At 45.1% G+C, this 23,737-nt stretch overlaps 1 protein-coding gene across 2 annotated transcripts in view; it reads left to right on the top strand.

The window, feature by feature from the left end:
- Positions 1-23,737, top strand: part of myripb (myosin VIIA and Rab interacting protein b) — a 180,605-nt gene that overhangs the window by 77,671 nt on the left and 79,197 nt on the right. Inside the window, exon 3 of one of the 2 annotated variants that reach the window (XM_014180725.3) lies at positions 17,227-17,448. In XM_014180725.3, the coding sequence (XP_014036200.1) occupies positions 17,227-17,448 (222 nt within the window). Of the gene's footprint in view, positions 1-17,226; positions 17,449-17,473; positions 17,910-23,737 lie in introns of those variants that run through there. The other variant, XM_082970664.1, reaches the window with a different exon arrangement.

A 23,737-nucleotide genomic window follows, 5' to 3' on the forward strand; every position in this document is an offset into this window, starting at 1 on the left:
TTCTGTCTCTCACTGTTCAAATAAACCTACCATTAAAATTATAGACTGATAATTTCAAAATCAGCAGGGGATCAAATACTTTTTTCTCTCACTGTATATACCATTTTAGAGAATTTAGCTTTATATTGTAAAAAACAGGAAAGCCTTCTGGCATTTAAGGACACATCAGACACCACGTGTCACAGACGTCCAGGAGTGTGTATTCACAGAGGACAGAGGAGCGAACAGTCCGCTCCGGACGTCATAAGGCGAAGGAAGCGTGTGGTGACTGGTGAGGTAATTATGTTTGGGAGGGCCTCTATTGGATTAGCGCAGGATGTCGATGCGTCTTGGCTAGTGCAGCTCACTGGGGACTGGTCTGTGTACACCGGACCTGGAGGGCCGAAACACTTCTGCTTTTTGTTTCTACCTGGTAGTTAATTGCACTCACCTGGTGTGCCAGGTCCCTTATTAGAAGGAGAGGATGAAAACCATACGTGTGTCGGTCCTCCAGGACCGACGTTGAACAGCCCTGATGAACACCAACATATCATCACATCCTCTTCCAGCATCGCCCATTCAACCTTTCCATGTTTCATATATGTCTCTGTCTTACGTTTAGACATTGGTTGCATCCCAAATGTTACCCTATTCCCTTTATAGTGTACTACAACTGCACTTGACCAGAGCCCCAGTGCACTATAAGGAATAGGGTTCAATTTAGGATGCATCCTATAGTAGAGCTCCAGCATCCCAGACTGCAGTGCTACAGGGAGATCTCTCACTAAGCTAACTTTAGCTGATGGCTATTATCTAACAGGGCAATAATGAACCCTCTCTCATTGTTAAGGAAACCAAAGTGTGTGTGGTGTGTGTGTGTGTGTGTGTGTGTGTGTGTGTGTGTGTGTGTGCCCCGCCGATAACACTTTCCAATCAGATTGACTTGGCAGCCAGGAAACCATTGGAGAGCGAAGTCTTTTGACAGTTTTTACATCAGCTAGAGTAGCTAGACAGAGCATGGTAGTAAGGTCATGTTAATTTCCTATTACTTTGCTCTCCACATGCAAACTGGGAAATGATCCATTTTAGCTCGCTGATGTATTGTATAGGTAAACACAATTTCACAATCTACATTATAATCACAGCCACCATGAAACACATTCATATTCCACTCAAATTGAAACAAAACCTTTACTCTCTAACCTTTTGCCTCAAACAAATTGACTACTATGATGCCCACACAAATGTTAATGTACAACAGTGATGTGTAATGTCTTAATAGCAGTAGACTAGAGATGCTGACCATACATCACAGTCCTTAACCCTGTGCACCACTGTACCTATAGAGGTCAAATGATCTAACACAGGCACAAAATCAAAGCCTTGTGTCCAGCAAGCCACACTCTTTCAACCTATTTTCTTCCTTCCGTTCCTCTCTCTTTCCCTCCCTCCAATCCTCAGGCTCGGCAATACAAACGGGGCAGGGGTACAAGGTAATTGAGGTTGATATGTACATGTAACTAGGAATAAAGTGACAGATTATAAACAGTAGCAGCAGCGTATGTGATGAGTCCAAAAAAGTTAGTGCAAAAAAGGTTCAATGCAGATAGTCCGGTATCTATTGGTTAACTATTTAACTAACTATTTAGCAGTCTTATGGCTTGGGGGTAGAAGCTGTTCAGGCTCCTGTTGGTTCCAGAGACTTGGTGCATCGGAACCGCTTGATGTGTGGTACTGTAGCAGAGAGAACAGTCTATGCCTTTGGGGGGCTGGAGTCTTTGAAAATGTTTAGGGCCTTCCTCTGACACCGCCTGGTATAGAGTTCCTGGATGGCAGGGAGCTCGGCCCCCAATGATATACTGGGCCATACGCACTGCCCTCTGTAGCGCCGTGCAGTCGGATGCCAAGCAGTTGCCGTATCAAGCGGTGATGCAGCCAGTCAAGATACTGTTGTTGGTGCAACCGTAGAAACTGAGGATCTGAGGGCCCATGCTAAATCTTTTCAGACTCCTGTGGGGGAAGAGGTGTTGTGGTGCCATCTTTATGACTGTGTTGGTGTTTGTGGACCATGATAGATCCTTAGTGATGAGCACAGAGGATCTTGAAGCTCTCGACCAGCTCCACTACAGCCCAGTCGATGTGAATGGGGGTGTGCTCTGCCCTCTGTTTCCTATAGTCCATGATCAGTTCCTTTGTCTTGCTGAAGTTGAGGGAGAGGTTGTTGTCATTTAGACAGGTTACCTTGGCATTCTTGGGCTCAGGGACTATGATGGTCTGCTTGAAACATGTAGGTATTACAGATTGGGTCAGGCCATCAGCGAGAGTTTGAAAATGTCAGTGAAGACATTTGGCAGCTGGTCAGCGCATACTCTGACTAGCGTCCTGGTAATCCATCTGGCCCATGGGCCTTGTGAATGTTAACCTGTCTAAAGTTTTTACTCACAATGGCTACGGAGCGTGTGATCACACAGTCGTCCGGAACAGCTGGTGCTCTCATGCATGGTTCAGTGTTGCTTGCCTTGAAGCGAGCATAGAAGGCATTTAGCTCGTCTGGTAGGCTTGCGTTACTGGGCAGCTCGCGACTGGGTTTCCCTTTGTAATACCTCATAGTTTACAAGCCCTGCCTGTGAGCCGGTGTAGTAGGATTCGATCTTAGTCCTGTATTGATGCTTTGCCCGTTTGATGGTTCGTCGGAGGGCATAGCGGGATTTCTTCTAAGCGTCCGGATTAGTGTCCCGCTCTTTGAAAGCGGCAGCTCTAGCCTTTAGCTCAGTGCGGATGTTGCCCTTTTGGAATTGGTCAGGAGCCTGTAAAACGGCTGCTATCCACAGCGCCATTCACTCTCGAGTGGAAGCCTTAGATTTTTCCCACTTTCCTGACTATAATCTCTTTACACATGGAGAGGAAAGCAAACCAAATATGCCAACTATTCAGCCCAAGTGTCACCCAATGAGAGAAGTCAAGTGAGAGGGGGGGAAATGAGAGAGGAGGGCTGGAGAGATGGAGACATTCACAGCTATTACCTTATGTGCTCCTGTATGGCCCGGGACCCACGCCTGCAGAAATGCATTGTTTGCAGTTTATGGAGTGACTCAATCTGTTGTCGGGGCGGACACAAAGGAATAATGACAATTGCTCCTGATGGCGGGGCTGGGGGACGCATGGTAAATATGCTGGCTCAGCTAGTCTGACCCCACCGGATGATTCATCTAGAGCGCATACTAGAACAGTTACAGCATAACCTTGTGACTCAGAATATCCCGCTCCCCACGACACTTCAACCAAGGCCCTCAGAGAGATTAATGATGGTGCTTTAGTCCCTTATTTCAAAGCAAGCATTTTGGATATTTACTGTAATTGTGGGTATATAGGCTGTACCTTCTGTTTCCGCAGTGATGTGAATATAAATAAATAATTGGTGGTTTTTGCATCTTTAAGAAGACCAGTTTTCATGTCCCAAATGGCATTCTGTTCCCTATATAGTACACTACTTTTGACCAGGGTGAGCCTGGGCTCTGGTCAAAAGTAGTGCACTATGTAGGGAATAGAGTGCCATTTGGTACACATCCAGCGAGTTACAGTAGTAGGCCTACATGCAGGGATCTCGGGGAGCCGCTAGGGACACAATGGCTATTTCGGAGGCAACAAAGACACAGAGTGACGAGCTACATTGCTCATCATTATTCCCCTGTGAAGAAGTGCTGTACGCAGGAAAATATATGATGGAGAGAGAGGGAGAAAATAATTAGGGACTGTACTAGGCGGACGAGGGACGAGAATGGGAGTTATTTTTGGGAGATGCCAATTCAATTAGTGAGCCAGAGATTGGCTGTGGCGGTGGCACTGTGACTTAATGGGAACTGGGTTCACTTCCTGGCCAGGGTGTCCTGATCCCAATTACAGTACACATTACAGAGCCAACGCAGGCTACTCTGGGACACTGTGCTCCACATAGACACACAGACAGACACACTGACTGTCTGACTCATCTACTTACTACACAGTGAAACTAGACTACTCTGGGTCACTCCACTTCACACACACACACAGTGGAGATGACATCGAGCAGAGATAATCAACTAGATTTAGCTGGGGGCCAATATTTTTTGGGAGGCGGCTGATCAGGGGCCCGGGAACATAATTACAAATAATTTGTAGGCTGCAAATTGACCGCAAGAAGCCCAAACAGATATAATATTTGACTAAAACATAATCATTTCAGACCTTGCTTATATTTGTATACGATCAAATACTGTATATCTCTATTATGTGTGGGAATACTTTGGACCAGCTAGTTTGCTGGTGTTTTTACATCATTTATGTCCACATTTTTTAAATATTTATTTTCGGGAAAAAATCACATTGTTTGTTTGCTCAGAAAACATAAAATCACCCACGGGCCAAATTTGGTCCACGGGCCGCCAGTTGAGGGACCCTGACATAGAGGCACACTGACTGTACTGTTATCTACTGTACTAACCACCTAGAGTTGTGTGGAACTAGACTACTCTGGGTTGCCGTGCTCCGTATAGAAACACAGTGTAAAGGCCCACTGACTAACTGTCATCTATAACCACCTAGAGCTGTGTGTGGAACATGACGTCAAGAGAGACCGAGAGGAAGACAACTGTCTGACTCTGATATAATTGTTATAGACTTGCTGAAATAATGGAGTATGGCCTGGCGAACATACTGTAGCTGCTTGACAGTCATGTTCTCTAGAACAGTGATAGATAGTGTGTTCCAGTGCGTCAGTGTGCACCCCTCATAAAGCCCTACTTTGGGCTCTGCGGGTGACCCTTATGGCTGACAGATCTGACAGTCGCTAACACGCCACAGGGGGCTGTGGGCAGTGGACTCTCCCCCCTTCACCCCTCCAAACCCCCCTAAAATGATCAATTAGGCCTCATGTAGTGCTCTGCCAGCTCTCAGAGTAGGCCTTAGTGAGCAGCACAGCCCTTTTAAGACAGTCATTTGTGCCGAAGTGACTGATGGACAGCCCGTTGATTTCTGAGCACCTGGAGGAAGAGGGGAGAAGGACTTCTATCGCCCACAGGAAGCAATTTGGAACTAGGACTGAGGTGTGATATATATATATATGCTATTGAATTTTGAAGCTGATGAGTTATCGATTTCAGAGGCCAAGACGCGCGGGCCATTCGTAACAGCCAAGCGATATGGTTTGATTTGAGCATTAGCGGAATGCTAAACACCCACTGGTATGACCCATGCTGGCTGGTGAGCTGGCTGGCTGTCTGGCTGGTGGGCTGAGTGGGTGGGATAAATATGCATGCGGAGCTTGCATCCCAAATGGCACCCTATTCCCCATATAGCACACTACTTTTGACCAGATCTGTTCAAAAGTGGATGCACTAAATGGGGAATAGGGTGCCATTTGGGAGGAACCCAGAATGACTAGGCTAATGCACTTTCTCACAGCTGACAGACATGCATATTGGATTTATGATAATACAGTCCAGGTGGCAAATCAATACAGTAAACAGTAGACACAACCTGTTCTCTCTCTGTCTTCTCTCTACTGTCATCTGGTCTGACAATGATCTCACTCTATGTAAAAAGGTGGAACTATGTAAATAGCTAAAGATAAGATTCAAGTAACAATATTTCAACCTCTCTTCGGGATGGATTTGTGTGTGGGGGGGGCTGTCAGGACGTGTGTTTTAATGGGTCCCTCGATCATAATAAGAAAACACCCAGGCGTACCATGGACCCTGGTCAAAATTAGTCCACTGTATTGGTAAAAGAGTTTCATTGGGGATTAGTTATATTGTGTATGAGGTATGTGTGACGCAACCAGGGTTGGGTAGGTTACTTTGTAAATGTAATCTGTTACAGTTACTAGTTACCTGTCCAAAATTGTAATCAGTAACGTAACTTTTGGATTACCCAAACTCAGTAACGTAATTTGATTACATTCCGTTACTTTTAGATTACTTTCCCCTTAAGAGGCATTAGAAGAAGACCAAAATGTATGTTACCAATTGAACCACATCTATCGCAGGATAAATCAATGTTAAAGTTTACATAGCTGGCCATAGATGGATGTTACATTTTACTTTATGGGTTGGTTAGGTAGGCTTCTTCTAACCCATCACTTTCTACTACATACAATAATATGATTAAATTATATCTTTAGATTAAAAACCAAAGTCTATCAGAATTCCAGTCATTCCAATAAATGTTATACCCCTTGATCTTCAAGAATAGGACTTGGAAATATGGAAGTATAGATTAGCCAAATTGTTTTACCTGAGCATGACCCTGAAACTAAGGATTTATTAGCCAGCTCTACTCTGTTGTTTATGATTTTGTTGTCATGGAGGACTGATTGGGCTCATTGATTAGAGTTGACAAATAAATGCTGCACTCATGGAATGGCATGCTTTGAGCACTAGTGAAAAGTGCTATTTACATGTGAAAAATGAATGCCATATGATGCATTTGCTATAGGCCTGTTGTTAACTTTTTGTTGGTGACACTTTGATATCTTGATAATATGCAGCTGTTTAAAGGGCAAATCCACAGATAACAAAACGCTCGCCCCGCCTCTGTTTTGGTAGAAAGCTGAGGGGTGGGCCTGGAGAAATGTAACCACTCTCAGATTAATAGACAGAGCTATGGATGCAAGGACTGACCATCCATGATATCAAAAGTATTGTTTTAACCCGATGTTATGAGGCTATACAGTGTTTGTTTACGTTTACAATGTTTGCAAACATTGGAGAAAAACAAGCTTATATTTTGGGTTCTAATGGAGTGTGACAGTTGAACTCAGCTCATGAGGCATTTATAAATCATATTCTTCAAGAATCAATGGATATATATATAAGTTATAAGTCCAAAAATAGATGTAACAACTACAGATTGTCCCTTTAAGTCTATTAAAAGTGTGTGAGTTTGAGCATGTGTCCATTAGGCCTATAGATTGTTTTTTTATCAGCATGAATTAGATTGAGCAATAAAAGCCCCACTTTTATTCCATAGGCTTGGATCCGCACTATGCAGCTGTTGCAAGAGCCCATTTTTCACTGGCTGTCCACCTGTTTCAAAAACAATGATTGATAGGCAGCTTAAACTTCTTGAATTCAACCATTATTGGGTTCAAATACATATCTAGGTTTGTGAACAGCCATCTACAACAACCACAATCCGTAAGGCGCAAATAGCTAAACGAGAGAGCAGCAGTGTGATTCACATCAGTGCGCTATGTAGATATCAATAATAAGTGATATACATATCGCCGTTGACTACACCACTGCTGTCATCCTTACCTCCAAGCCTTTATTCAAGTTGGATAATCTTTGGATGCCGACAGCAGTCGTACCATTGGAAGACATAACTTGGACTGTAGCCTTCAAAAGCCTATTCCTGCTCTTTTCCCACGATCCATCAAACCCATTAGGTGTGTTATCATAGTGGTCTCTGACTTGTGGTCAGACTTCTCAGGTGGAACAAACTTAAACTTGGAGTTTTTTCAATGCTTATTTGAATGTCATTGAGAAAACAGAAGTGTCGAAGATTTTTTTTCTCGCAAACATCTTTTCTGAATTTAAAAGTAATCCTCGAAGTAATCATCTAGGTTTTCAAAAGTATATGTAATCTGATTACAATTTTTTTTTTTGCTGGTAACGTAAAGGATTACAGTTACCGTTTTTTTGTAATCTCTTACATGTAACAGATTACATGTAATCCGTTACTCCCCAACTCTGGACGCAACTGTGTGTGTGTGTGTGTGTGTGTGTGTGTGTGTGTGTGTGTGTGTGTGTGGTAGGGGAGACAGTAGGATCTTAGAGAAGCATATCCAAGGAAAGATGACACTTCATCTATCACTGTGGTACATAGGTTATCATGCTCTCGCACACATACACTGATGAAAACAAACATACATACACACACGCTCTCTCCCTCTATCTTTTATGTTACCTTAAACCCGTGGCATAGCTCATCTTGGGAGCTGTGCATTGGTTGTTTATCCCTAAACTTTAATAATTTCTGTAAATGATGATGTCATGGATAAACTCCTCATCAAAAATGCATCATCTTATCAATATTAAAACTCCCTGCTGCATACTTTGACAAGGTTACTGCTACGTGTAATTATGCTGCATGGCACCTCAGTGGGGGAATCACTTAGTGTGACTTTATTGAGAGTATCTCTTTATTGAGAGGATCTCTGATCATATTTTAAATAGAAGCTCTGGGGATCTGTGGTGAGACTTGGGGCCAACTTGTTTTCGTAGTGTGTGTGTGCTTGCATGCGAATCCAGGGGAGCCTAAGATGACTGCAGGTGTTCTAGTCCAACCTCGCACACTTCTCCGTCTCCCCATTCTCTCACTCCACTCGTCTCCGTTTCTCTCCATCCCTCACCCGGTGTTCGTCTGTGCGTAACAGGGTAATGACATGCGCTGTGCCTCATTCCCTTCCCTCTGGGACGGGTTTCATCAGTCACGGGACAGAGACACACATGCTGCGTCGCAAATGGCTCCCTATTCCCTATATGGTGCACTACTTTTGACCCGAGCCCAAAAGCAGTGCACTATATAGGGAATAGGGTGTCATTTGAGTCGCAGTAAAAGAGGGAGGGGAACTGTGCTTTATCTCCCAATAGAGATCGCTGGCCTTTTCTTTACTGTTATGTCACTTAGTTCGAAGGGCTAGAATACTGGGCGCCATGCTAAGAGTTAGCAGCGTAGCCGTACAGTAGTGGGGCTGATGGTGAGTAGTAGAACTAACAGCTCTCTGTGGATCACAGAATAGGAGAGAGGGGGATTTTCTCTTCCCTCTCTCTCTCTCTCCTTCCTAAGAATATCCTTAGAGTTTTTTTCCTTCTTCTTCAATCTTTTAAAATCAGCCAATTTCTCTGTACTATGCAGTAGTAGACTCCTGCTGCTGGATGGTTGCTGAGTACAGCGCTAGTCGTCTGCCCATAGAGAGATCTTAGTGGGGAGGAGGTGGGAAGGAGAAGGAGTTGGGGAGACTCTGGATCTTCAAACACTTCACGGTTCATTTCAAGGTCAGTCAGTCCAGCACCAACTTCACCTGGGAGAGGGATGAGGAGAGGAGGGAGAGAGTGGGTCCACCAGCTGCCAGATTCACCTGGAGAATGTGAGAGAGAAGAGGTTTTAAGGACTCGCTTTTTGAGAAGTGCAATAAAACCACAACAAAAAACGTAGCAAAGTGGCCGGCGAATAACCAAGAGGATGGTTGCAATCAGTGTCTTCTGGCACCGGCTATAACATGAACTGTACAAACAAACCATAGGAATTAAATGGTTGACGCTAGGCATGTGTGACGCTTAGCAAATCACTTAGTCTGTCAATCTGGTGACAGTTGTCATTATTTAGGCCTTGAAAGCAACCTGAGATTTCAATACAAATGGAAGGAGGCCTATCTTGGCTGTATGCTGGGAGGAGGCTAAAGAGAACTGTGACATGGGGTGAGTTAGTTCCAGTAGAGAGAGAAGAAGCCCTTCTCTAGTCTTTGTGCTGTGCTACAGAAAGATGCACTGTACTGTAACATGGGTTGGGTTAGCTTAGCTCGCTAGCTCCAAAGCAAAAGCTAGTTTAAAGAGTCAGCTTTGGCAGATGACTACTGTAATGAATAAGTAGTGAGAAAATAAGCCCTTATCTAGGCTTTGTACTGTGTGGGGGCTACAAAGAGATGTACTCTATGTAACCTGGCGTGGGTTAGCTTAGAAAACGAGTCAGCCAGGAGTCACACAGCTTTGACAGACGACTACTGTAAATGACTAAGACACTTCAGCGTTTGAAGTAAATCCCCCTAGTTGGAGGTAATGACCTCATGAGAGTGTGTCACCTCAGTGTAAACCTACTGATGATGAATATAGTTGATATATTTACTTTAGCGTAACACATTAGTGTAGCATGCTAACCATTTTAGCCCTGCTAGGTAAGATGAGATATAGTTCCAGGAGAGAAGTCCAACAAGCGCCCTTCTCAGCCAGACCATCTCAATCAACCGCCTGGAGACAGCCCTGTTAGGCGAGTGCCGATAACCCCCACTGCAGGATTTATGGCTGTCGTGTGCCTCTGCTCTGACATGGAAGTGATGAACAAATAGGAAGTATCTTCCGACCACAACACATCCAAGTCTAATCATGAAAACAGAAAAGTTGCAAACCTAATGTCGAAGAAAGCCCCTTTAAAAACAACATTTCTTTCTGCTCATGGCAACTGATTTGGGACCGGTTATTCCGACCCCACTCATTATCAGCCAATTCAAACAACTGGCCCTGGACCAGTTTCAAAGAGTGGGAAGTTGCAGGAAGTGTGATAGATTAAAACAGTATTGATTGATAATGTAGACGATGACACTACAGTATTTGCTATACAGTAGAATACTGATTAAAGATATGCTCTGGTACTTTGGTGACTAAGAAAGTATTTTTTTCAACCTCCCACTTTGGGCTGGATCTGTCAATATGTAGTTCATACATGCATAATCTATGAGCAGAATTACTTTTTAACCGCAATTAACCACAAACTCCCTAGTTTGAAAGCGACTGTTTTCTTGAAGCTGTGCGAGCCATTTCCCCCCAGGTGGGCATTTCCCTCCTAGCCAATGAGCTTCAGCCCCTCACATTTGAGTGATAGCTAGCAAAAGGTCTGCCCAGTGTTATCCAATGAGGTTGCAGGGCGGGCCCAACGGCTCAGTGGACACAGCAGAAGGATAAAGAGAGATCAATGAGGTGGTGGTGCACATATCTGCACATATGTGACTAATACGCAATTTTCAAAAGTGGAGAATCTCTTAAGTTAGTACATTTAAAACTGAATTTAATGACAGCCTATTTGCAGCTGCTTGTTGCATTGGCAGAGAGAAGGCCAACCCAGGTGGTTATTGTCTGGAGTCTGTGCTATGTTCTCTCTCTCTCTCTCTCTCTCTCTCAGCTGCAGCAGCAGTCATCCACACACCCACGCAAGCGAATGCTAAGTCCCAGGTCTGCTCCTCTGCCACAGTTCTCCAAAAACAGAAATCAAACAAAGGCAGGCAGCAGCACATTACTTATTGTCAGTCGCACGTGCACACACGTGCACAGCATTTCTTCCTCACGTCTCCTTGAAGTCAGAGGTTTGAGAGAAAAATGCCCTTATCTGCTGTTTCTGCTTCTATGTCTTCTTGAAGTCATTTTTCTGCTCAGAAGAATGGATAAGAGATGTTGGTAAGCTAGAAGGCGTAGTCCATGGGTTCTCTCTGCTCTCTCTGTCTCCGTACCAAAAGTATATGGACCAGGAGTTTTTCCCTGAACCACGCGGTCATGGAAAACTCTGGTTCTTACCACTTTGGTGCTCCGTTCTACTGCCATATACTCTACCCTGCCATAAGTACTTAGCATATTAGGTGCAGTTATACTTTGCACCTGGTAAATGCTTCGTAAATCTGACCCTAACACTGCTGCTGCATGAAGGCCAGGCTGTGTCCCAAATGGCACCCTGTTCCTTAAATAGTGCTGTGGGCCCTGGTCAAAAGCTATATAGCAAATAGTGTGTCATTTGCGATGCATCCCAATTCTCACCAGTCTTCTAAAGGGCAGTAGTAATAAGTTCCATACATAGAGAATGAGAGGGAAATGAATTATTGACTAAATAGTAAAGACAAGCTAATGAAAAAAGTTGGCCGCATTTAAGCGTCGCTCAGGGGCTTGTTAAGGCTCATTTTACCCCCACTATGATTTATTCATAAAGCCTTATATACACGTACACGTACACACACATACATAGGCACACAGTTATATGCCACACACACACACACACACACACACACACACACACACACATAGGCACACAGAGTTATATGCACATACGCATGCACACACACAGGCACCCAAAGTTATATGCACAGACACACCAGTGGTGTAAAGTACTTAAGTAAAAATACCTTTAAGTAGTTTTTGGGGGTATCTGTACTTTACTTTACTATTTATATTTTTGACAACTTTTACTTTTACTCCACTACATTCTGAAAAAAAAGCATGTACTTTTTACATACATTTTCCCTGACACCCAAAAGTACTTGTTACATTTTGAATGCTTAGCAGGACAGGAAAATGGTCTAATTCACACACTTATAAAGAGAACACCCCTGGTCATCCTTACTGCCTCTGATCTGGCAGATTCACTAAACACAAATGTGAAAATCGTGTTGTCTGGTTTGCTTAATATAAGAAATGTTAAATGATTTATACTTTTACTTTTGATACTTAAGTACATTTAAAACCAAACACTTTCAGACTTTTACTAAAGTAGTATTTTACTGGGTGACTTCTACTTGAGTCATTTTCTTTTAAGTTACCTTTACTTTTACACAAGTATGAAAATGGGGTACTTTTTCCACTACTGACACACACACACGTACACACAAACACAAACACACGTAGGATCACACACACACACTCTCCTTCTTTGCTGGTCTGAATGAAGGCCAGAATGGCCTTATAATAACGTTAACCTGGGGTTCGTGTAGGGAGAGCAGTATGGTCAAAAAGTTCTCTTCCACATCACAGGAAGGCTTTGATCAGGGCTTGCATCCCAAATGGCACCCTTTTCCCTTCACAGTGCACTACCTTTGACCCCAGCCCTACTACGGGCCCGGATCAAAAGCGGTGCACTGTAAAGGCAAAAGAGTACCATTTGGGACACAGACCCAGGCCTTTCATCTCTCTGCAGTGGAGAGCCCACCAGCCAGACATTTCTGATGCTGAGGACAGACGTAGGTGTAGAAGGGTAGCCGTGTGTGTGTGTGTGTGTGTGTGTGTGTGTGTGTGTGTGTGTGTGTGTGTGTGTGTGTGTGTGTGTGTGTGTGTGTGTGTGTGTGTGTGTGTGTGTGTGTGTGTGTGTGAACATAGAAATCCTATACATTCTATATGTAATTCTATGTGTGCACGTGTATCTCTGTCTTTGGTCTGTTTAAGGTGCCTAGTCCATACCTCTGTAGAATAAAGCCTTTGGGAGAGACAGAGAGAGAGGTTGTAAATCCCCAGGCTGTGCTCCATGATGGAATATCTCCCTGCTGTTATCCCACCTGGATTGATGGTTCCCAGACGCTCACTGTTAGCCCTGGGATGGGTTACACAGAGTATGAATACGGGCCCAGAGGCCGCTGCTCTCCCGAATTATACACAGGCTCAGCAGGGCTAGCCGTCAGCAAGCCTACCGGATAATTCAAGACGCTCCCTGATTTAGAGGAAGAAGGTACAGACTGACCCCAACTTCTCACACACACATATCAAATTTATTTATATAGCCCTTCTTACATCAGCTGATATCTCAAAGTGCTGTACAGATACCCAGCCTAAAACCCCAAACAGCAAGTAATGCAGGTGTAGAAGCACAAATAACATGATTGTGTGTGCTTCCGTGTGTGTCCTGTCCAGCTGCACCAGTGGTATGAATATGATCCTCTGCTCTCGTGGTCGTCAGTGTCCTATCCGGTATTGAATGGTGATGCGAGCGCGGGGGGGCGGGGGGGGGGGGGGGGGCACAGTGTGTGCTTCTATTACCACTAGTTAACAGGGAAGGGAGTTCATCTGATGGGACACCAGGCGTGTTAACAGGGCTCTCTGTCCTTGGGTATATGTCTACGTTACCTTGCTCATTTAGCCTAATGGCCTGCCTGGCTTGATACCGAGCTATAATTTTTTCGTTGTTGATGAAATTTGACCTTTTATTTAGCTAAGCAAGTCAGTTAAGAACAAATTCTTATTTACAATGACGGCCTACCGGGTAACAGTGGGTTAATTAACTGCCTTGTTCAGGGGCAGGACAACAGATTTTATTATCTTGTCAGTTCAGGGATTCGATCCAGCAACCTTTCGGTTACTGGCCCAACGCTCTAACCACTAGGCTACCTGCCGCCCCAGAGCAATCATCCAGAGCTATCATCCAGCTGGCCCCTCATCGTTAGGCTAGTCATTTAGCGATAAGGAGCCTCACTAAAATGGGTTTTGGTCAATCAAAACCATTATCTGGGTTTCATAGACACGTAAGGGATACGTAGGAATAACATTCTTACTCCTCAATGCGAAAGCCTGTTGTTTAGAATGATATACACTTGTTTTATTTAATGTTCTACACAACTGTTTTGATCGCTTTTCATATTCATTGCCAGTAGATACAGCATATCCTGTTTTTTTGTCTAAAATTAGCCAATCCCCGCCCTTCTGCACATGACCTCCTATGTATTGTTGGATACGGTAGCTAAGTGTCTTTTGACAGTGTGTGTGTGTGTGTGTGTGTGTGTGTGTGCGTGTGCGTGCGACAGTGTGCGGGTTATGAACTGTGCATATGAACATTGGTTCATCGTATTAATATACCATGGATAATGATGCGTATGGAACGCAATCAGCGATTCCTCCAGCAGAGGATGAGCTGGAGGATGAGTATTACTAAAGTTGGGATATAGCAGATTAGTCTCTCTCTCACACAGACACACACACACACACACACATCTAGAACCCCCCTTCCACTGCAGGCTGCCTTCATCATCCCGGCAGTACTAATATGTGCTCTATACTACCCAGGTTTAGAAGATCATGTCGCAGTATTCGGCTTTTCGTTGGGGAGAAATAATCCAATGAATTCAATTATAAATCTCTGTGGATAGATACAAGTAACTGGATGCATGTAAGAGGATGGGGGAGGTGTGTGCGTGTGGGTGCGGGTGTAGGATCAATGGAAGCTGTATAAGAGTTACTCTGAGCACAGTAAATCCTGGAGGAGAGGAGTGTAAATAATTTACTCTCCCACCGTGAGTTAAACTCACCCTCTCTCTCACCTTCATACAAGCCCCATAGGACTGGCTAATACAACCACCATGGATGCACAGGAAGCGACATGTGTACAGTAAGCAATGCGACATATACGAATCGAAAGGTAAATGTAAATAAGTCCTAATAATAATAATATAACTCTCTGGATATAATGTGTATAGCGGATGAAAAGGGAGTGATACAGGCTGTGTCCCAAATGGCAGTCTATTCCCTATACGGAGCCTATATTTCTTTGTTCAAAGGAAGTACACGCCGATAGGGCGCCATTTGGGACGAGCCACACAGTTCAGCGATGAACAGCCTGATACGGTAAGAGAAGTGAAATCCTTTTGATGGTTTGGTTCAAGGAATTGAATTGATCAAATAGCCGAGCTCTGGACAGCTGGTTTGTTTCTATTGGCTAAAACTGGGATTGACAGCCCAAATGATCCCAGGCTGGTGTGTCTGTAGCCCCTTTCTTTTTCAGTCCTTTTTCTTCCACTTGGTTTCTTGTGAATAAGACCCTGGTCTGGGGGGGGAGATAGAGAGTGTGTTCAATCACAGCAAGCGACGTCATTATTAATTGTTTTGTTACTACATTAGAACACATCGGATGGCCTGTTGTCCGGACCTCTGGCAGTCTCTATGGGGGTGCTACAGGGTTCAATTCTTGGGCCAACTCTTTTCTCTGTATACATCAATGATGTTGCTCTTGCTGCTGGTGAGTCTCTGATCCACCTCTATGCAGACGATACCATTCTGTATACTTCTGGCCCTTGTTTGGACACTGTGTTAACTACCCTCCAGACGAGCTTCAATGCCATACAACTCTCCTTCCGTGGCCTCCAACTGCTCTTAAATACAAGTAAATCTAAATGCATGCTCTTCAACCGATCGCTGCCCGCACCTGCCCGCCCGTCCAGCATCACTACTCTCGACAGTTCTGACTTAGAATATGTGGACAACTACAAATACCTAGGTGTCTGGTTAGACTGTAAACTCTCCTTCCAGACTCACATCAAACATTTCCAATCCAAAGTTAAATCTAGAATTGGCTTCCTATTTCGCAACAAAGCATCCTTCACTCATGCTGCCAAACATACCCTCGTAAAACTGACCATCCTACCGATCCTCGACTTCGGCAATGTCATTTACAAAATAGCCTCCAATACCCTACTCAACAAGCTGGATGCAGTCTATCACAGTGCCATCCGTTTTGTCACCAAAGCCCCATATACTACCCACCACTGCGACCTGTACGCTCTCGTTGGCTGGCCCTCGCTTCATACTCCTCGCCAAACCCACTGGCTCCAGGTCATCTACAAGACCCTGATAGGTAAAGTCCCCCCATATCTCAGCTCACTGGTCACCATAGCAGCACCCACCTGTAGCACGCGCTCCAGCAGGTATATCTCTCTGGTCACCCCTAAAGCCAACTCCTCCTTTGGTCGTCTCTCCTTCCAGTTATCTGCTGCCAATGACTGGAACGAACTACAAAAATCTCTGAAACTGGAAACACTTATCTCCCTCACTAGCTTTAAGCACCAGCTGTCAGAGCAGCTCACAGATCACTGCACCTGTATATAGCCCATCTATAAATTAGCCTAAACAACTACCTCTTCCCCTACTGTATTTATTTATTTATTTATTTTGCTCCTTTGCACCCCATTATTTCTATTTCTACTTTGCACTTTCTTCCACTACAAATCTACCATTCCAGTGTTTTACTTGCTATATTGTATTTACTTTGCCACCATGGCCTTTTTTTGCCTTTACCACCCTTATCTCACCTCATTTGCTCACATTGTATATAGACTTATTTTTCTACTGTATTATTGACTGTATGTTTGTTTTACTCCATGTGTAACTCTGTGTTGTTGTATGTGTCGAACTGCTTTGCTTTATCTTGGCCAGGTCACAATTGTAAATGAGAACTTGTTCTCAACTTCCCTACCTGGTTAAATAAAGGTGAAATAAATATATAAAAAATATAAAAAATAATGCTGGTATAATATTGCGTTGCGCGCAAGTTTAGAGGCTAAAGGTATTTAGAGGCTTTGAATGGCTGCAGTGCAACAAGTCTGAGAATACCTCTTGGAAGGAACAATATGGTACAGGGAGGAGAGTAGCTACTGAGCTTGTTGATTTCAGTTACAACTCACACACACACACACACACGTGTAGCATGCCGCGTTCTCTGTAGCTCATTGGCTTTGAATGATGTGGGGACACGAGAAGTAACGGTCTCTGATTTGATATATCGGGAGCTCGGTGTAAGTGAGAGAGAGAGAGAACACTCTCTCCCCTCTCTCCTTTGTTATCCCCCTTTTACATTTTTTCATTTGTCACAGCGTCTCCAAATATTCCCGCACCACCTTCCCCTCACTGTTTGCTTACTCCCTCCCTCTCTCTCCCCCCTCCCCTTCTCTCTCTCTCTCTCTCTCTGTCTGTCGGGCAGTGAGATGAAGCAGGAGCTGGCGGAGGAAGGCAGCAGATGCTCCGTCCTCTCCAAGCAGCACCGCTTCAACGAGCGCTGCTGCATCCGCTGCTGCTCTCCCTTCACCTTCCTGGTCAACCCCAAGCGCCCGTGTCTGGACTGCCAGTACAACGTCTGCAAGTCCTGCCGCACCTACAGCAAGCAAGAGAAAGCCTGGCTCTGCGCCGCCTGCCAGAAGACCAGGTCGGTCTACCACTGTCTGAATCTGTCTGTCTATCTCACTGGATGAATGAATGAATGGATGGAGAGAGAGAGGGAGAGCGGGATGAGGAGACCGGCGGCGAGTGAGGGAGGGAGCCAGGACAGAGGGGGAGTGAGCAGCATGTCACGCCGGTGTTGGAGAGGGCTCTCAAGAACGAGGGGAAGGACAGAGGGGAGGAGGGGGAGGGTGTATGTTGTGACGGAAGGCTAGGAGGTCTTGCAGACGTTGAGAGAGAGAGAGAGGGAGAGAGAGACTGACTGACTGGTGTAATGACACAGAGTGATGCAGAACCATAAACTGCCTCCCCGTTCTCCAGCAGTGAGTTTTTTGGATGCTGCAGTTTAGTTGTCAGTGTGTTTCCACGCTGTGTGCTCTACGTACAGAGGAGAGACTTTGTGTGTGCTGTCTGACCACTGACAGCGTATTGAGCTCTCGTTACACGGTAGGCGGATGAATTGAGCTGAGTACTATGTTGTGTTATACGGGCTGTACGCTATATATGCATCCGATCACGATGGTTGTGATTTTAATAAAAAAATGTTTACTTTAGTTTATTTAGGAAATATTTTCTTAACTCTGTTTCTTCAACTGCGTTGTTGGTTAAGGGCTTGTAAGTAAGCACCTGTATTCGGTGCGTGTGACAAATACAATTTGATTGGATTTCATTCTATGGGCTTGTTGAACACTGCTTTTCATGGGTGTGCACACGCATGCATGTGTGTGTGTGTCTGTCTTCACGTGCGTGTGTGTAGACTTTCTACAGGATGACCTTGCTTATGTATGCCACATCTTGTGTGTGTGTGTGTGTGTGTGTGTGTGTGTGTGTGTGTGTGTGTGTGTGTGTGTGTGTGTGTGTGTGTGTGTGTGTGTGTGTGTGTGTGTGTGTGTGTGTCAGTCTGCTTAGGGTTCTGAGATGTGTGTATGGTAACACCTGAGGGGGGTGAAGACGTAATCAGTCCCTGACATGGAGAACTAATGTGCTCCTCACACTGTCTAAGACAGTGATATCACACTGCGGTGTGTGTGTGTGTCACAGTGTGTGTGCGTGGAAGTGGTGAGTGAAGGGATTACTGAACATGACAAGGCGAGTGAGGAAAACGTGACGTGCTCGCTCTCTCTCTTTCTACCTCACTCTTCCTCCCTTTCTCTCACTGTGAGTGTGTGATTGATTTTGCTGCATGGTATCGAATTAGACACCCAGCCCCAAACTCTGGGTTTACAAGACAAGAGAGGGTAGGTTTTTATTGATCGGGTTGGTGAAGGTTGGAGTCTTGCTCTCTCTCTCACTCTCTCGGGTCTCTCACTTGCCCAACCTCTCTCTCTCTCTCTCTCTCTCTGACTCCTTCTCTCTGACTCTCTCTCTCTCTCTCTGACTCTCTCTCTCTCTCTGACTCTCTCTCACTTTCCCTCACCCCCCTCTCTCTGACTATCTCCCTCTAGCCTGTTAATGTTATTGAGATGAGTAGAGGCTTTGACGCCTCCAGCTCTGTAATACGCCCATTACCTTTCAGCCTCACTGATGTAAATTATATTAAATGCTACCAGAATATTAACAACCATCATGATGGGATGTATATAAAGACGTCCCTTTTCATTACTGCATTAGATGGTCCGTGTCCCAAATGGCACCTTATTCCCTATATCAGCGTTTCCCGAACTCGGTCCTCGGGACCCCCAAGAGGTGCACATTTTGTGGTTGTTGCCCTAACACTACACAGCTGATGATTAGTTGATTATTTGAATGGGCTGTGTAGTGCTAGGGCAACAAACAAACACAAGCGCCCTGCTTGGGATCCCGAGGACCGAGTTTGGGAGACCCTGCCCTATATAGTGCACTACTTTTGACCTTCTGGTCTTAACACTCACGTGAATCACAACATCATCTGATATCGATTCGGTTACCGGCAACTTAATCGCTTGTGTAGCTCAAGCGATGAAACGTTTTGTCGTGGCGCAATTTTAAAAGATCGGAGCCGTATACCGTACGGGCTTCCTTTCTTCACTCACGTCCTGTTATCCTAGCGCTGGTGTGAACATTTGGGATGTGTATATTTCTCACGCACCCTTGACGGCAGCAGATGTCGCTGTCATTCAGAATCTATCCTACGCCGTGATCTCAACCTCATCGCAACAAGGACAGAGCGTCTGTCTTCCCCCACTGCCATATCAAGCATCACACTGAAATACTACAGTCGACTGTAACAAACTACTCCCGTGAAAATCCACCACCATTCCATCACCTTGCCTGATATCAAGCCTTCGGATCTGGGTTTGAGACTCCCGACGCAGGGTGTGGCGGGCGGCTAGCGTATGACTGCCGCTGTTGCTGCTCGTATTCCTCCTCTCCGTCACCGCGGTGCCGCTGTGTACTGCTGTAGGTGTTATAAGACAGCATGCACATGTGAAGCTGCCTGTCTGTGTGGCTGGCTGTCTACTGGACTGCACGTCAGCTTCTACCACAGCCTCAACAGAATTGAGAAGAGGCGTGTGAAATGATGGATTATGATGTTAAACACACATTGCGGTATTTACACCCTAGCTATTTTTTGGGGGTGAACAAATAAAATCATATTAGGCCTATGGTTTGGGTTATAAAAACATATTGGTTGATTTACACCAAATTATGATTTTGCATAGCTTGAAAATCATTATCTATAGAGTACACAGTGTGCTCTTCCTATGTCACCAAAATGATACACAGACATCATTTTGGCTGCAATATAGACTTCACCAGGGTCGTATTCATTAGTGCACACCGTAGCAGAACTTTTTGCAACTGAAAAATAAGTGTTTCTTATTGGACAAGTTCACATCGTTCCTACCTGTTTCAGTCCGTTTTCTTTTGTTTGGTGCTGAGTGAATAAGACCCAGGTAGAGATGCACAGTAGCTGAGACATAGCTAGCTTCTTCTCCTGTGGGTCTTCACTGTAGTGACAGGCCTGTCACCCTACTTGCATGCAAGTCCCTGAACTCACCCACGCGCACACACCCCTACCAGTCCTGGGTGAGAAGGTTCATTGAACATGACAAGCATGACCGGGCTGGTCTTATTAACCGTGCGGTCCATCCCTTGGTCCATAAACACACACACGACGGTTCACAGGCTATAGAAGTTTGTCTTTCTGATAAGAAATACAAACTCACTGTCTGGGAAGCATTTTTCTCTCTGTAGTCACAGACACCCACACTCAAGACACTGAGACACTTGTACTACCTCTCTGAGAGAGAGAGAACGAAACAGAGAGAGAGAGAGAGAGAGAGAACGAAACAGAGAGAGAGAGAGAGAACGAAACAGAGAGAGAGAGCGAGAACGAAACGAGAGAGAGAGAGAGAGAGAGAGAGAGAACGAAACAGAGAGAGAGAGAGAGAGAGAGAACGAAACAGAGAGAGAGAACGAAACAGAGAGAGAGAGAGAGAACGAAACAGAGAGAGAGAGACGAGAGAGAGAGAGAGAGCGAAACAGAGAGAGAGAGAGAGAGAACGAGACAGAGAGAGAGAGAGAGAGAGAACGAGAGATGAGAGAGAGAGAGAGAGAGAACGAAACAGAGAGAGAGAGAGAGAGAACGAAACAGAGAGAGAGAGAGAGAGAGAGAGAACGAAACAGAGAGAGAGAGACGAAACGAGCAGAGAGAGAGAGACGATAACAGAGAGAGAGAGAGAGAGAGAGCGATAACGAGAGAGAGAGAGAGAGAGAGAGAGAGAGAACGAAACAGAGAGAGAGAGAGAACGGAAACAGAGAGAGAGAGAGAGAACGAAACAGAGAGAGAGAGAGCGAGAGACGAGACAGAGACGAGACAGGAGAGAGAACGAGCAGAGAGAGAGAGAGAACGAAACAGAGAGAGAGAGAGAGAGAGAGCGAAACAGAGAGAGAGAGAGAGAGAGAGAGAGAGAACGAAACAGAGAGAGAGAGAGAGAGAGAGAGAGAGAGAACGAAACAGAGAGAGAGAGAGCGAGAGAGAGAGAGAACGAAACAGAGAGAGAGAGAGCGAGAGAGAGAGAGAACGAAACAGGAGAGAGAGAGCGAGAGAGAGAGAGAACGAAACAGAGAGAGAGAGAGAGAGAGAGAGAAAGAACGAAACAGAGAGAGAGAGAGAGAGAACGAAACGAGAGAGAGAGAGAGAGAGAACGAAACAGAGAGAGAGAGAGAGAACGAAACAGAGAGAGAGAGAGAGAGAGAGAGCGAAACAGAGAGAGAGAGAGAGAGAGAGAGAGCGAAACAGAGAGAGAGAGGGAGAGAGAACGAGACAGAGAGAGAGAGAGAGAGAGAGAGAGAGAGATAAACGAAAGAGAGAGAGAGAGAGATAGCGAGAGAGAGAGAGAGAGAGATAGCGAGAGAGAGAGATAACGAGAGAGAGAGATAACGAGAGAGAGAGAGAGAGAGAGATAACGAGAGAGAGAGAGAGAGAGAGATAACGAGAGAGAGAGATAACGAGAGAGAGAGAGAGAGAGAGAGAGAGAGAGAGAGATAACGAGAGAGAGATAACGAGAGATAACGAGAGAGAGAGATAACGAGAGATAGCGAGAGAGAGAGAGAGACAGAGAGAGATAACGAGAGAGAGAGAGAGAGAGAGAGAGAGAGAGAGAGAGACGAGAGAGAGAGAGAGAGAGAGAGAGAGAGAGATAACGAAGAGAGAGAGAGAGAGATAACGAAACAGAGAACGAGAGAGATAACGAAACAAAAGAGAGAGAGAGAGAGAGATAACGAAACAGAGAGAGAGAGAGAGAGATAACAAAACAGAGAGAGAGAGAGAGAGAGAGAGAGAGAGAGACGAAACAGAGAGAGAGAGAGAGAGAGAGAAAGAACGAAACAGAGAGAGAGAGAGAGACGAAACAGAGAGAGAGAGAGAGAACGAAACAGAGAGAGAGAGAGAGAGAGACGAAACAGAGAGAGAGAGAGAGAGAGAGAGCGAAACGAGAGAGAGAGAGAGAGAGAGAGAGAGAGCGAGAGAGAGAGAGAGAGGGAGAGAGAACGAGACAGAGAGAGAGAGAGAGAGAGAACGAAACGAGAGAGAGAGAGAGAGAGAGAGATAACGAGAGAGAGAGAGAACGAGAGAGAGAGATAGCAGAGAGAGAGAGAGAGAGAGAGAGAGAGATAACGAGAGAGAGAGAGAGAGAGAGAGAGAGAGAGAGAGAGACGAGAGAGAGAGAGAGAGAGAGAGAGAGACGAGAGATGAGAGAGAGAGAGAGAGAGATAACGAGAGAGAGAGAGAGACGAGAGAGAGAGAGAGAGAGAGAGACGAGAGAGAGAGAGAGAGAGAGAGAGAGAGAGAGAGAGAGAGAGAGAGAGAGAGAGAGAGAGAGAGAGAGCGAGAGAGAGAGAGAGAGAGAGAGAGAGAGAGAGAGATAACGAGACAGAGAGAGAGAGAGAGAGAACGAAACAGAGAGAGAGAGAGAGAGAGAGATAACGAGAGAGAGAGAGAGAGATAACGAGAGATAACGAGAGAGAGAGAGAGAGAACGAAACAGAGAGACGAGAGAGATAGCGAAACAAGAGAGAGAGAGAGAGAGAGAGAGAACGAAACAGAGAGAGAGAGAGAGATAACAAAACAGAGAGAGAGAGAGAGAAACAGAGAGAGAGAGAGAGAGAGAGATAACGAGAGAGAGAGAGAGAGAGAGAGAGAGAGAGAGAGAGAGAGAGAGAGAGAGAGAGAGAGAGAGAGATAACGAAACAGAGAGAGAGAGAGAGAGAGAGAGAGATAACGAGAGAGAGAGAGAGAGAGAGAGATAACGAGAGAGAGAGAGAGAGAGAGAGAGAGAGAGAGAGAGAGAGAGAGAGAGAGATAACGAAACAGAGAACGAGAGAGATAACGAAGCAAAGAGAGAGAGAGAGAGAGAGAGATAACGAGACAGAGAGAGAGAGAGAGAGATAACAAAACAGAGAGAGAGAGAGAGAGAGAGAGAGAGAGAGAGAGATAACGAAACAGAGAGAGAGAGATAACGAAACAGAGAGAGAGAGAGAGAGATAGCGAAGCAGAGAGAGGGAGAGAGAGAGAGAGAGATATAACGAAACAGAGAGAGAGAGATAACGAAACAGAGAGAGAGAGAGAGAGAGAGATAACGAAACAGAGAGAGATAACGAAACAGAGAGAGAGATAACGAAACAGAGATAGAGATAACGAAACCGAGAGAGAGTAAGAGAGAGAGAGAGAGAGAGATAACGAGACAGAGAGAGAGAGAGAGAACGAAACAGAGAGAGAGAGAGAGAGATAACGAGAGAGAGAGAGAGAGAGAGAGATAACGAAGACAGAGAGAGATAACGAGAGAGAGAGAG

Source organism: Salmo salar, chromosome 29 (genome assembly GCF_965601325.2).
Source record: "Salmo salar chromosome 29, fSalSal1, whole genome shotgun sequence".
NCBI lineage: Eukaryota > Metazoa > Chordata > Actinopteri > Salmoniformes > Salmonidae > Salmo > Salmo salar.